The 14,801-nt window shown below is 48.0% G+C and overlaps 1 protein-coding gene across 13 annotated transcripts in view; it reads right to left on the bottom strand.

Moving 5' to 3' along the window:
- Positions 1–2,094: 2,094 nt before the first annotated feature.
- Positions 2,095–14,801, bottom strand: part of NEDD4L (NEDD4 like E3 ubiquitin protein ligase) — a 342,926-nt gene continuing 330,219 nt past the window's right edge. For all 13 annotated transcript variants that reach the window (XM_067698964.1, XM_067698965.1, XM_067698967.1 and 10 more), the window contains 4 exons: positions 14,150–14,257; positions 12,462–12,558; positions 11,627–11,699; positions 2,095–7,029 (listed from right to left, as the gene is read on the bottom strand). In XM_067698964.1, coding sequence (XP_067555065.1) covers positions 6,927–7,029; positions 11,627–11,699; positions 12,462–12,558; positions 14,150–14,257 — 381 coding nt within the window. In that variant the 3' untranslated portion in view covers positions 2,095–6,926. The remainder of the gene's footprint in view (positions 7,030–11,626; positions 11,700–12,461; positions 12,559–14,149; positions 14,258–14,801) is intronic.

Below are 14,801 nucleotides of genomic sequence, written 5' to 3' on the forward strand. Positions count from 1 at the left end.
CTGCCTTTAGCTGGTCTTGTTATTCAGTCTGAACAAGGCCACGAAGGATTGAAAACTGGTAACTCCTTAGTTCTGGGAACTGTATGTAAAACCCCCACCGTACGGTGTTGCTTAGAAATTGCCCAAATGTATCATTTCCCTTTCATCACAGCGGGATGCGCCTCTCCGCTGTCACTCAGTCATCTTCAGTGCTCAGGCGGGAGCTTTCCTTGCTGCAAGGCCCTTACACGACCCCCAAGCTAACTTGTCTGCGAGCAAACTTCTTCTGCAGAGAGAAGAAAAGGCTCTCCCCAGGCATTAGGGTGAGGAGAGGTGAGCAGAGGGCTTTGGGAGGAGACGTGTATTCTCCCCTCGCACCATCAAGGCCCCGAGCCCCCGTCTCTGCGGCTCTGTGCCCTGTTCCTACGGTGAGCGATGCCCTGAGGCTGCAGAAATGCAGGTGACGGTGCCCCATCCATGTGTTACGGGAGCGCCTGAAGCGGCAAGTTGGCTGGACACCTGGCCAAGAACGGGATTAAGTTAGACGGGCTAGTCCAGCAGGCGGACACACAGGAGCCGCGAGCGAGGGGGCCTGGGCTGGGCCGATGCACGGGCGGCTGGGGCCTCCGACCTCCTCCCTGAGGCACTGGGTGCTGAGGGCACCCCAAGGCCCAGCTGAGGGGAGATGCCGCTTTGCCCAGGGGCAGGGGGCGGCCGCTCCACTGCTTTCCATCGAATTCGTCCTCTGTCACCTGTGACTTGCTGCTAGGTTGGATGTGGGATTCGTAGGGAAAGGGAAGGAAGCACAGCCTGGGGACACTGGCTGGGGAGGAGCTGGGGTGCTACAAAGGGGCTGAGCAGGAAGGTGACAGGCTGACTGGACTCACCTTTTCCTCAGGCTGGGCCTGAGGTCAGCTCTACAAAGGGAATCTTGGTTCTCCCCTTCTCAGTCCCCACCAGTGGGTGTCCCGAGCTGGGGCCAGGGTCCTGCAGCCCACTTACGATGGGGTCCGTATTGGGTCTTATTAAAAGTCACCATCATTTTGTTTTCCTGTCCAATTTAAGCCCTGTAAAAACTTGCTTAGACATCCCACAGCCCGAGTCCTCTGGAAACTCAGTTTTGAGAAGTGTCGTCTCCCAGATGAGGGCGCACCAAAGGGACGGGAAAGTGGCATCTGCCCTCTTATGTCCAGGGACCCCTTTGAACGTGGCTCCCCAGAGCCAACCACAGGGATGAGAATCCCTGGATACCCACGCTCACCATTTTACCAGGGACATTAGAGTTTCAGAAGTGCCTAGATCACTCTTGGACTTCAGAGCAGGTTAAGAGCTTCCTAACTTAGCAACTGTGTAACTGATGTATGATGATTTATTCCTATTTCATGTATCTCATCATTTGTGTTTTTCTCTGTGAGCGTATACAAAGTTCAGAGTGGCTCTATCTGCCGGTACCGTCCTTGTCTGTTCCTGTAAGGCTGGAGGAAGCCGCAGGAACTCAGAAGGCTGTCGATACCTTTCCAGCAAGATACCATCTCCAGCTGACTGAAATGGACAAGTAGCAAGAAACCAGGATGCAATTATGTCCTGATTTGGATGTTACCTCCTGGCAGTCCCGGAGGGAGCAAGTTAAGGCCATCGAGAGGAGGCTTAGGCACTAGAGAAAAGGGAAAAAAATTTTGAGGAGTCTACGTGTTTTATCAGGGAATTGACATGAGATCTGGATTCTGATAGCATCTCCCTTCTGAGAACCACCTTGAGCTTCATTACTGAGTCTCATTAACTGACATAAATTGAGGGTTAGTCAGATGAAAACTAGAGGTGAAATATGCCTTTCCAGGAATGGACGTTATATTACCACTTGGGTAATCCATCTCAAGTCATTAATTCTCAATTTAATAAAAAGACAGACGGCTAAGAATAGAGGTGCATCCCATTAAGCTCAAGCCATGGGTTCTGGGCAGCCTTTAATGATGTTTTTAAAGATGTGGAACTTCTAGGGAGATTAAGGACGTGAACATACGATCTATAAATCCGCAGGCATTTAAATAACCTCCGAGACAATCAAGGCGATGCGCTCACAAAGAAGCTTTAAATCAGACAACCCGTAATACGTGATGTAGAAAAAGTTCCAGCTTCCATAATTCTTTATTAAATATTTGACAAGTTGCATCACTTCTTTACAACGACTTCATTTTGTCACATTACTCTTTTGCTGTCAGGTAAAACAATCCACAATTTCTCTTTAGATCTCCCAAGAAAAACGAAAAGCAAAAAGGATTTGTCCTTCAACTAAACGTTTTCTGTCTGTATCAAATTCAACCATATTTTACAGCTATTCTGATTGTGAAAATGAGCATTTATCCATACGTTGTCTTCTAAAAAATTTCCACGTTGTTTGGTTTTTAATCACTGTATCAAATGGTACTTGGCTTTATTTAGGAGGTGGGTTTATAATAAAAAGTTATGAAACAACATTGAGAATTCATTTGGAATGCTTGAAACTGTTTTTCACCTTAAAAGTCACTGTTTTTTCATGTTTCATTTGATAATAGGTGCTGAGTTAAGAGATGACGGCATATTATATCATCATCTTCCTGGGGTGCTCTCAGGCTCTGAGGGTCAGAATTCTCAGGACACAGCTTGGAGAAAACTGTAGAAGGGACTAAACTCTCACTCCCTTTCGAAACCAGATTCCTCAAGGTAGGTGTAAAAATGCTATACAAATATGTAAAGATATATTTGGACAGCATATGTACGTATATATATTACATACATAGTAGTGAAGGAAGCACAAAGATATGCAAAGTTAACATGAAGGAAACCGTGACAATCTAGGTGAAATTAGTCTGAGAAAGAGGGGCAGACTGGTTTATGTAGGAGCACAGATGTGTGGACACAGGATCATGGTCATGAGAAGGCTTACAATGCACTGATACAGGTTGAGAAGGTAGTACACAGTCTGTCGCCAATGTTGTTATATTCTATCATTACTCATACAAACACAAAACCAACCAACACAAAGACATGCATCTTAAACATGCGTTGCTCTGCACCTAACACCTTTGACGAAGGGGAGCAGTCTAATGAGAGGTTTTCTTGGAAAATTCCATACCAACAGAAAGCTCTCCTTTTCTATGAAACATACCAGCTCACGTCCTAATGCTACAGCTTTGTCTCCGACGCACTGAAAACACTTTTGGGTCGGGGTGTGTGTGTATGCAAATGTATATACACTGTTCATTAAGGCTTCGATAAATTAAAAAAAGTGGTCCAAAGTATGTCACATTTTCTTCCCAGTTTCAAAATCTAAAGTACAAAGTGGAGTCTATAAGGATTTTTAAAAAAACACATCTCAGCCCTAAAATTGGCAGTTTTGACTTGACTTATCAAGATGTACCCTGAAGTCTGAATAAGACGGAGGTAGTACAGGACCTCCTGGGGGGTCAGGAAGGGAGCAGGCCAGGCAATTACCCTGCACAGCAGTGCCCCCTACTGGCAAGGCAGAAAATGACACCAGAGTCAGTACAGGGGTGCAGAGTCAGGGTGAGGAGGAAAGAGCAAACAAAGAGAAGCGCTAGCACAGGGCTTGGGTAGGGGCTTGAGAACTGATTAACCCAGGCTCTCTTCATAGAGTCTGTAATTTCAGAGGTGAGCTACAAGAGCTAGGAAAATACTTGAGTCACGTGTGGAACAATTATTAACTGTTAGACAACATGTACCATTGCTGTGTGATCTTGCCAGTTCCAAACTGGTTCTCTTGAAGAGCAAGTTCACATGCAGCAAATCTAACTGTTCCGTTTAACAATGAGATGTAGAAAGTGGTTCAAACATTTTGCAAACCATTTCTCTCAGAATCTGTCACTGCATCCTTATGTGGGAGGAATAATCCACGTCAGGTTGCTTTAAGCATCTGTCATCTGACCTTAGGGAGTATCTGACGTTAGCTACCAATGGGCCTTTGGTAAATAATGGCAAGTATTTCAGGAAAAAAGAAAGAGCGCTGAGACGAATGCCTCGCTGTTTCCCGTTCCAGAGGCAGCAGGTAGAAAAGCAGCACACTCTCTGAAGCTAAGCCCACTGGGTGGACTTTCCAAATTCATCTTTAGGCTGACAGGAGTCAGAAATAGAAATACCCAGGACTTTACAGGTGGCTGTGATAACCGAGGTTTAAAAGACCTTCAACATGCGATATGTATGTAAACCCTGGCACGCACTTCTTAACCTCAAGGCAGAATGGCCCGTAACAACTCTGTTTCAGCGAACTGAAGAAGCTACAGATTCAGGTAATTTCTAAGAAAGCAGCAGCTCTAAGAGACCCTGAACTGCAGAGTAGCGTCGCTGCTAAGGACTAGATGAGGTGACACCGCCGTCCTGCCGTCGTCCCCCAGGCCCGCTGACCGGAGCAGGCAGAGGCCCAAGGGACCGCCCGGCAGCCTGCCCCCATGCAGTGCATTTTCCTTACTGCCTTCTGTGGTTACGTCGCGAAGGTGATGGAGAGTGGTCATCAGGGTTGAGAGGAAACAAGATGGGTGACTATGTTAGACAAAGAGTGAAACGCTGAGAATTGATGAGAGCCAGGGAACGTTATTTGGATTAAAAAAAGAAAACCAAAACCCCCAAACAAACTCTAGACCCGGCACTTTTGAGCGGTCACTGAAATCAGATATTAAGGGACAGATGAGCTGAATTGTCATTCACAGTTACTGCCTTTCAAGTATTCATGGGGGTCTATTTCGGTAATTCTTATCTGTTCTTGGCACAGAAATTATCTTAGGATGGGTTTTCTTTCTTATTTTCAATACTTTGCCTAATTTGCATTTAGTGAATATTCTGATTTTTTGGAATATACAGTTTACAAAAAGAAGAACCCCAGTTCTTAGACAAGAATCGCTGGATTTCTCCCCCTATAAATTATACACTCATTCTCAGAACCCATCCAAGCATACTGCTCTCCCAGGCTTTGGCATAAGTCATAAAAAGAGAGCCGAGTCTGGACTTGAGGGGCTACAGGAAGGCGGAGGTTTGCCACTGAGACATCTGTTACATTGAGTGATGGGAAAAACATCCCACCAATAGGTAAAAATAATGAACAATATCGTTTTTTCTAATTATGCAATACCTAGGTTTTCTGATCACTACTGGATTTTAAAAAATCAATATGAAAAGGGAACAATCCTCAGCTCTGCAGAAATCCACCTTCTTTTAGACACCTAGGCCTCTGCGCCGCTTCAGAAAACTCCTTGACAAGCACAAACATTCGTGGCTTCCCACAAGCCACCCAGAGCCGGGGTAAACCGAGTTTGTAACGCCAAAAGATCCTAAACGGAGGCCCTGAAACCACGATTTTATTGTCTTATCTACAACTGGCAAGAGGTGAGAAGGCTAGTGTCCCCTGACTGCCACCACGGGTCCAGGACAACACAGGTTAAGAAGGACAGCAGGATTGCTGGACTCCCGCCCTGCCTCAGGCGTTCTTTCAAAACATGACAGAATTCTGCAACAAGGACTCACAAGCGGCCAAGGATCGAATCCCACAGAACCCTCCATCCCCGCCAGGACCAGCTGAAGAGCCGGACGTCAGGGATCAAGCCTTCTCTCGCACGTCTAATCCAGCACACGACAGACACGACTTGGGCAGTTCACGGTATGGAAGCATGCAACATGTCACTGGGAACAAAACCCGGTTAGATTAACTGTCTGTGAATCTTTGCAGCGGCACAGAAATCACAGAACGATTGGCGAGGACGGGTCTGTAGGCTGAGCTTTACAGCCAGGCTTTATACGCCAGCAGCCAGCTTCACGATTGATAGCTATTGCACCGGAAAGGTGTGTGCAGAGGGCAGACATCAGCCTCACAGTCAACGCGCATGACAAACCCCCCCAGGAACCAGATGTGGCCTCCATGTCGTACATAAAGTGCCTTCAGAATTGGCGCGGTTAGAACAAAAGTTATTTAGCTACCATCAGCAAACGTGTACGAACAGGAGACTGCACAGGGCTGGTCCCCACAGTTTCAAATCGCGCAGTGCCGAGTTTCGTTCAAGTGTCTCTACTGAGAACAGCAAAGAGGAAGACATGACAGAAGAAGGACTGTACAGCAGCAGGAAGGGTTAAGTAAATAACTTCTCTTACGAGAAACGATCGTCCAACCCTGCCTCAAGTGTGCTCTAGCACACGTAATTGCCTCTAAGGAATCATGGTGTGATTCCTTCAAGTCAACACAAAGTTTGTCATGCTATGTTACAGTGCTCTCAGCCTGCAGCTATTATGCTAAACTTGTACAAAAAACGTAATTATCCAGTTTGTTTTCATTCTGAGCATGGAAAAAATCGTCATGATGCCTAATGTTATGGTTTAAATTCTCTCCAAGTATTTGTCTGTAGAAGGCTTTCGGACAAAAGTCATTCTTCCAATGCTAATCAGGTAGGGCGTGGGGCTGTCCAAGTACTTTAAAAATGTCACTGACATTAAACCTGGCGTGAAATTCAAATACAAAAAAATAATATGCTCACTTTTCCAAGTACATGAGACATCTTTAATTGTAGTGAAATAAAATCTGCAAATCGGTCTAAATCATTTTAAAAAGTAAACATGAGTTGTAATACTATACCTGTAGAGTGATTAATTCCATTCGCTGTCATTATAAAGTATGTAAAATATTTATTAAGGGCTTGGCCTACAGAGGCACAACATAAATAGAATAAGTCCTCCTAAAATGTAATTAGTATACACATCAACCAGTTGGTAATCTGTGGTGGAAAATGCAGGAACGCGACCTGGGACTGGGTTCCCATGTTGGCGCGTGGGCAAGTCGCGGGCGAAGGCTCTGCTCCAGGAGTCCGCGCCGTGCGCTGCTCTCTGCCAGCATCTCTGCAGAGTCTGTTAGGCGAATGCAAAAGTGCAAGCAGGACTTGCGTGAAGAACAACCCTCCCGAGGCCGGGGGCACTTAATCCACCCCCTCGAATCCTTGGGCATTTTCCACAGCCATGAGAAGCTTCTCTCGTAAATCTTCAAAGGTTTCATATGGAGGTAAGTCAAGGCGATTAAAGCTGCAAAAGTTAACAAGGAAGCGTAGGTAAAAAGCCATCATCACTGCCCTTTAGTTACCGCAGCACTTCCTAGATCTGGCTAAGGGGGCACTTGGTGTTCCAGCAGGAGGATGTCAAAGTCTCAACTCGCAAAAATATTTCTGATTATCGAAAAGTAAATTCCAGCGATGACACTGCCCACACCAAACATGCTATAGTAACCTACGGGGGAAGAGAAAGGAATTTTCTGATCGTCCATGAACCCTCTCTGCTGGGACCAAACGTGGATCCTGGAAAACCCTGCCAGGAAGGGAGACAAGACAGGCAACGTAACTGACATACACACAGAGATGTCAAAACCCTTGAAACACAAAGAACTTCCGCAGCAGGATGAACCGAGGCTGCATCTGTTTTTAACGCTCTCCTTCATTCGACACTATTTTAGGAAGCCCCAGCGCTTCTCCACGTAACATATCGCTTTGTCTTTAGCGCAGCCCTGTGAGGCACGTTACGTTTTCTCAGTCCTGCAGATGTGGGTCCCGGAGCCCAGCGGTGGGTCAGCATGCCCCAGGTCTCACCCCTGACAGCACCGCAGATGCGAGACCAGAACCCAGGCTGCCTGCAGCTCTGGGACCCCAACACTGAGCTACCCTCTAACCAAAGTCAGGCAAGTCATCAACACGTGGAGTGAAAAGCCTCACTTATAAGAAGCCCCTACATACCTTGAGGCTTTGGCAGGGGCGTTACAAGTCACCTCGGTGACAGTGAGGTCTCCATACATACATGTGACCTCTGTGAGCAAAGGACTGCACTTGTCCATGGGACTGAGTTCAAAGTCTGTCTCTGCCACCGGCCAGCTGTGTGACCTCAGACAAGTCGCCTCCGTCCCTAAATCTGTCTGCTCTTCTGTGAAATGGGGAGACTGCTGCAGAGTGCTGGGAGGGTCAGATCAGAACATATAAAGGGGGTCTGGCACACAGCAAGCCCCAGAGCCAGCGACCATTGCCATCACTCACACACCATTCACCGCCGGCCCCCACTGGGCCTGAGGAGCTAGAGCCCCAGACACAGAACTGGTGCCCGTGCAGGTGGGCTGCTGGTGGGCACCTGTCATGACGATAGCCACACGCACACACACACGTACACACGTGCCTTCGTTCACGATGCTTTAGTAAGAGCTAACATTTGTAGAGCATTTGCCCCGTGCTAGAACCATTAAGGACTTTTCATCTATCACCTCAGTGAATCCCAGCAACCAGCCTGTAAGGTAGGTACTGCCTCATCCCTATTTATAGAGAAGGAATTCAAGGCACAGAGAGGTTGGGTAACTTGCCCAAGGTCACACAGTAAGCGGTAGAGCCAGGATTCAGCCCCAGGCTGGCTCCAAAGCCCAGATCTGCTTCTGCTGCCTCAGCATTTAAAAGTGCTCGCTCCTGGCACTGACATAGGTTTCCAAGCACGAGCAGAACAACTTCTTATGTTTTAAAAGCTAATGATTATCAGCAGTAGTAGGAAACAGACACATGTCCATGGTGGGCCCTTTAACAACCCCTAAAGTATTTAGTAAGACACACTGAGCTCTGAGATTGTTTTTTTTTTTTTTAACAGTCACCAAACATCAAAAGACACAGCAGAGCAGAACACCGTGCTTCTCAAACCAGAGGTCTCAGAAACCCAGGAATCCTGAAGGCGTAAGTCTAAAAGAAGTTTTCAATTTTTGGTTTTCATCATGATAATGATTTCAAACATCATTTCACCAGTGACAGAGACAGAATTCCACTTCTGCAGGGTATACTTAAGAGAAGAGGTGGCTGTCGTCTTGATTTTAAGTTGGTATTTCACAGTCCAGGGCCTGCAATCCCTGTGGGGTTTCAAGGATCTGTGGCCATTTTTTCCCTTGAAAAAAGGTCCATACATTATTCAAGTTTGAGAAATACTGGAGTAATGGAGAGAGAAAGGCAAACAGGGGAATGTTAAGAGCTGAGGTCTGGAATTATGTTAGCGCTCTGTGCCTCAGTTTCTCCATCTGTAAGGAGAGGGCAGTGATATGACCCACCTTTTAGAGTCGTTGTGACGATGATATGGGTTAATATACATGAAGTGCTTAGGGTGATGCCTGGAACACAGTAGAGCTTAACAAGTGTTACCGTTACTTCTGACGTCAGGAGACAGGGCTGGCCTGCCACCAACTAGCTGTGTGACCTCATTAACCTCAGTGGCTTCAGCCTCGTCGTGTGGCCAAAGGAGGTTATTTTTAGGTGCGTCTGTGATTCTTAGTAAAGCGGAATTTTAGATATCCCAGCAGTGACCTTTGACAGAACAGAGGAATGAAGGCCTTTAATGCTGAGACACTCAGCAGTTACGTCTGAGAGTTTCATGAAAGCTCAGAGAGAAGCAGCTCCACCCGCCCTTGCTCTCCTAGTAAATCAGGTTTTAATTTTGAAGCTTAATTGTGTATTTTACATTTTCATAAAACATGGAAGAGATTAAACATACGTGTGGCTAGGTTTTATTTCGCCACATACACGGCTGTCGCTGTGAAGCAGCCAGCAAAGCGCCTGTTTCCTACGTTACAGCGGGAGGCGGGGCTGGATGGAAGGAAAGCCACAGCAGAGAAAACAGAGTAAGTCCCACCCCACCAGCCGGTGTGGCTTCAGTAGAACCAGCGCTCTCCTCTTGGTCTGGGGAGAGCATCATTGAAGGGAAAACTCCTTGAATGCTTTAATCCTGTGACACGCAGAGAAGCAGCCAGGCTTTGGTAAGAGCTGGCGGGGTTGCTTTCCTCCTGGGTGTGGACCTCTGTGCTGCCTAAGGAAGAGCAATGATTCTACACCCTAGCTCTCCTCACCAACCGCCGGGGCAGCTCTGAAAACCCCACGGCCCAGATCACACACCAGGCCAGCTAGGTCAAAATCTCTGGAAGTGGGACCCACCCCGGCACCAGTATTTTTTTTTTTAATGCTTTCTAGGTGGTTCCAACGTGTAGCCAAGGTTGAGAACCGCTGAGTTCAGGGTCTTATCTGGGCAGCCCCGTATTTTACTGGTGGCTCAGCACGTGAACTCCGAAATAGAAGAAGAATCCAACAGCAAGATATCTGTCTATAGGGCCACAGAGGGTCATGGGATGAACACTCGGTTACTCGGTTCTCTTTGAAGAGTCTGGAAAGAAAGTGAACCGTATCACAGAGGCAGTAGCTTAACTGAAGTGGTCAGGGGTTGGAATCCTGGCAGACCCGAGTTCAAATCACAGGATCTGGGAGCCTGTGCGCTACGGGATCACGAGGAAGCTTCCCCAGAGCCCCCAGGAAGGCTAACAAACAGTGCACTTCAGGCTGCCAGAAGGTTGAGGGTCTGACCCACGCAGGCAGCCGCGCCCAGTGAGGCAGCTGTTCTTTGAGTTTGGGAGCTCTCCCCCCGCATCCCGCCAGTGCTGGGGCTCGGGTCAGTGCTGGCTGCCTTCCAAATGAAGGCTACTGAGCCCGGAAAGCTACACCTGACTGATTATCGTTTGGAACAAAAGCTCCACGGCCAGAACATTCTACCCCCAAGAATAAAGGCAGAGGATCAAGGGACACTGCCTGCTCTGGCGATCGGCCAGTTGTAGCGAGAACCAGCCCGCTCTCCCAGTGCCAGCGGGCAGGGACCACATCCGTTCCTCTCAGAGTCCTACGAATGGTAGAAATGGGGAAAAACGTGCTTTCCGGCGAGACGAGGGAGTCAAAGAGAAGCAAAAGGCCTTTCACAGTCCATTTTCCACAAACGCACCTTGATGAGATCTCTCTCCTAGCTGTGCTGGGCAGCACAGGACGGCCCAGCAGCCCCGGCAGCCCCAGTTCCCGTGGGAAAGGAGGATGCTGGGTGCTGACCAGCCACAGGGCTCCCCCTCCACCTGCTTCCTAAGAGCAAGAAATCAAATCCTGTGGGGTGACCAACCCCGGGGACACGGGAGCCCGAGTGACAGGAGCTCCCGGAGAGCTCCTGAGGTCATCTCTGTGCCGGGTTTCACGAAACTCCTGGGGCTTCCCTCCAGGAAGGCCTCCTTGCCGCCCTGCACCCGGAGGCCTTCGGAGCGCAGCCGCGCCCCGCACGTGCCTCCCTGAGCAGGGGTCCTTGGTCGGACCTCTGACACTCCTCTGGCCACACGCACATTGCTAAATCTCAGACTTACGGGCTCTGGATGGCCATGGGAGGCCTTTCACAAACTGCTGCCAAAGGGAGTGCCATCCCCGGTTCTAAACCATTTAAGGTTGGGGTCAAAACTCAATCTGTTCGGAGGCTGGGAGCGGCCGTATCCACATAGGGAGAATGTATAGTGAGATCTCTGCTTCCCAGAATAATCAGGGAAGGACGGGGTTTGGAGGAGGAACTCCCCTCAGGAAGCAGGAATGGGGATTCAACCCTTCACATATCAAAAAACCGGGCCCATTCAAATCTTGGGTGGTTTAATTTCACCAGCATCCCTGTACGATCTGTATTTTCACCTGTATCACTGACAGTTCATACTCTGAACGCTGAATGGTCAGGGAACGTAGCACTCTAGCCTGTAGCCCAGCATCATACTCAGCTAAGTGTTTTAAAATACTGTCTGTCAACAACTGTGTGGTTTTTTGTCACTCACCATGTGTGAGCTCTGGGCAGTTTTTCAGGACTTCCCCATTGCTCTATTGTAAACAGCTGAGGACCATTGGAACCTAGACCAAAAAAAAAAGAAAAAGAAATGCTAAGAGTGCTCAAGGCAGTAGAACAAGACAAAGGAGGGGCTGAAGGAAAGGAAGGGGTGGGCAGGGCGGGCCTGGGGGTGAGCCTTGGGACACCCTCTGTGGCTGTGACGTCACAGTCAGTACTCAACAACGGGGGGGGGGGGGACGCAAAGGGTCTGCACGACCTCAGGACACAGACTCTGTGTCGCCATCAGAATGGAATCGCACCAAGCTGAACAGAGCCGACACAATAACGTAATGACGTGCAGACAACCACAGCCTTTCAACCCAACCCTGGAAGTTTAAATTTAAAACTACTTCCGGGGGAAAAACTGAACCGTGATGACCTTTAATATGTCGAGCAGAGAGTGACTTTTTCATCTATAGTGAGCCCTGAGGAATTCTGCCTCGTGGAGGGGAGGAGGGCTTTCAATGCTCAGTTTACAACCACACGGATGATTCTGCAAAACCTAGTTGTTTTTTGAATATATACCAAAAAACAGAAAGAAAAAAGAGACCAATCTTATGGCTCTCTGTATAAAAACAAAAACAACCCCCTGCTTTTATATACAGTAACTGCACAGACAGCTGAGGTGATGGCATGCCGCCCCATCTCTTTCCGTGATGTATGTCTGTTGGGTCCAGGCGAAACCCACATGGCTAGAAGCCCGGGAGGCAGTCGTCTGGGGCCACAGCTGATGTCTGGGTAGAGACTCACGGTGGGAGGACGAAGTCTAACGGTACCCTGCTCACCGTAAAGTTCGGCAAATCCATTCATAGGGACTCGGGACGTCCCCGTGACAAACTGGAGTAACCGGATACGCTTTTCAGCGTCCATCAGCAGCACAGCCTATGAACGGAGGCAGAAGGTCATTATGCTCATGTAACACGAGGCACGTCTGCTGCAGTGCAGATGGGCAAAACTTCATCTTATTTATAGTGCAGTGGGAGACCTAGACAGTTGACTCTGCAAACTTTTTTTTTTTTATGGACATCACAATACCAGCCTCTGCAACCTCAGACTGAAGGATCACAATGTCTCTTTCTTCTTCTGCCAACTGGTCAAAATAAGTGGTAAAAAAAAAAAAAAGCACACTTGGGACTTCCCTGGTGGCGCAGTGGTTAAGAATCTGCCTGCTAATAATGCAGGGGACACGGGTTCAATCCCTGGTCCGGGAAGATCCCACATGCCGCGGAGCAACTAAGCCCGTGTGTCACAACTACTGAGCCTGTGCTTTAGAGAGCCCACGAACCACAACTGCTGAAGCCCGTGTGCCTAGAGCCCGTGCTCCGCAACGAGAAGCCACTGCAATGAGAAGCCCGCGCACCGCAACGAAGAGGAGCCCCCGCTCGCCGCAGCTAGAGAAAAGGCCGCGCGCAGCAAGGAAGACCCAACGCAGCCAAAAGTAAACTAAAAAAAAAAAAGCACACTTGTTGATGGTACCGGGCTCATGTTTCTGTATGTGAGGCCTGACGGTCCCCCGAGCCAGTTAGAAATACACACAGTTTGAGAGGGGGAACCCAGGTTACGAGGCAGGATATTTGACTATAGCTGAATTCTCTAAAGACAACATTTTAGAAAAAGAAAGAAGAAGAGGCCAGGCCAGGCTTCTGAAATAATCTGTGTATCTTACACATCTGAATTATTCTAAGAATCGAGTTGGCTTCACTGGTAAAGTTACTTGAACTGATATTAAAAAAAATATATCCAAAATCAAGGCTGAGCAAAACTTGGACTAAGATGTTAGGATCTGAAGATTCTGTTTTACTTCCTTTTCTCTCTGCTTCTCTGCTGCACTTGAAATGTTATTAATAATAGACATTTAGAAATTAAGACAAGGTCAATGATTTCTTATTTCTGTAAGTAAATAATCAGCGCTTTTCCCCCTGTAATTCTTTCAAAGTCAGTTTACTGCCCTCCTTTGGACCCGCTCGTTACTATTTCACTTCTCTTCTGCAATGAAAAGGATGTAAACACTGGTCTTTAGAGAGTAAATCAGATTTCATTTGCATCTTTGATTGGAAGATGTAAAGATCAAAATGTTTGTTGGAATTAACAAAAAAAGTTGGGAAAATGGTTTTTGAAACCAACATGGCATCTTGGAAAAGTCAGCCCCAAAGCATGCTTTTGCCCTGAGAAGCCTCCCATTCCTATTCCCACTCTGGAGGACTAGTTCTAATTCTTGAATCCAATTATCTGTCTTTCAGGATCGTCCTACTCAGTGGTTTCCTCAAACAAAAGCACTTTAATAGGTGGTCGAGGAAGACAGTGTAGCCTATTCAAGACAGCCATCCACCACAGTTACAGAAAAGCAGCGGTGAGGGCTGCTTCTGGCTCGGTGGGCCTCTTCTCTCCCCCAGGAGACCAGGTACCAACACAGCCCCAAATGCAGCAGCAAGACCACGGGAAGGCAGCACAGGACCCCGGACTCTGGCCTTACCTTCCAGAACCACTGAATCACAGGGTGGTTCGGGCAGTAGCCGTTCTTGTAAATAGAATGTTGTCGCCAGTCGTTCACATCCACGTCGCCAAGGCCGCACATCAGCAACTGGGAGGGAGATGGACCAGATTTACCCAGAGGTAAACAGGGCACACCGTGAAAGCCGAAGAAATACACCGGAGAAAAGGCCTTTTCGCAGTGCCGGCATCATGTCACGTGCAAAGCAAGATAAGCCAGCGAACCATAAAAACAAATGACGGGGAATACGTGTTCCACATCCTACCTGCCTCTGCAGATCAGAGACTGAGAGGTAACGAGGGGGACCCGACTCTAAAGCTTGTACAGGCCGCCACGTTTCATGCTGGAAATTAGAAGTCCCAATCGATCACCTTCCCCGCCCCTCAAGTCGCAGCTCGGTGCTCATAGATTTTCTTATGCTCCATTTACACCTGCTCTTTCATGACTCTGGCTGTTTCCTCTTCTGAGAGGTTATCTGTCTCAACAGTTGAAAATAACCTCCCCACCCACAGTAGAATTAGTGCTTTATGACAGCAAGAACTCATCTTCCCGGACTGATCCACCAGGTGAGGGCAATCACCTCACCTGCCTGGTGGCCCATGGCTGCAGACCTGTCCTAGCGCTATAATTGCAG

The sequence above is a fragment of the Pseudorca crassidens genome, chromosome 12, assembly GCF_039906515.1.
Source record: "Pseudorca crassidens isolate mPseCra1 chromosome 12, mPseCra1.hap1, whole genome shotgun sequence".
Taxonomy (NCBI): Eukaryota; Metazoa; Chordata; class Mammalia; order Artiodactyla; family Delphinidae; genus Pseudorca; species Pseudorca crassidens.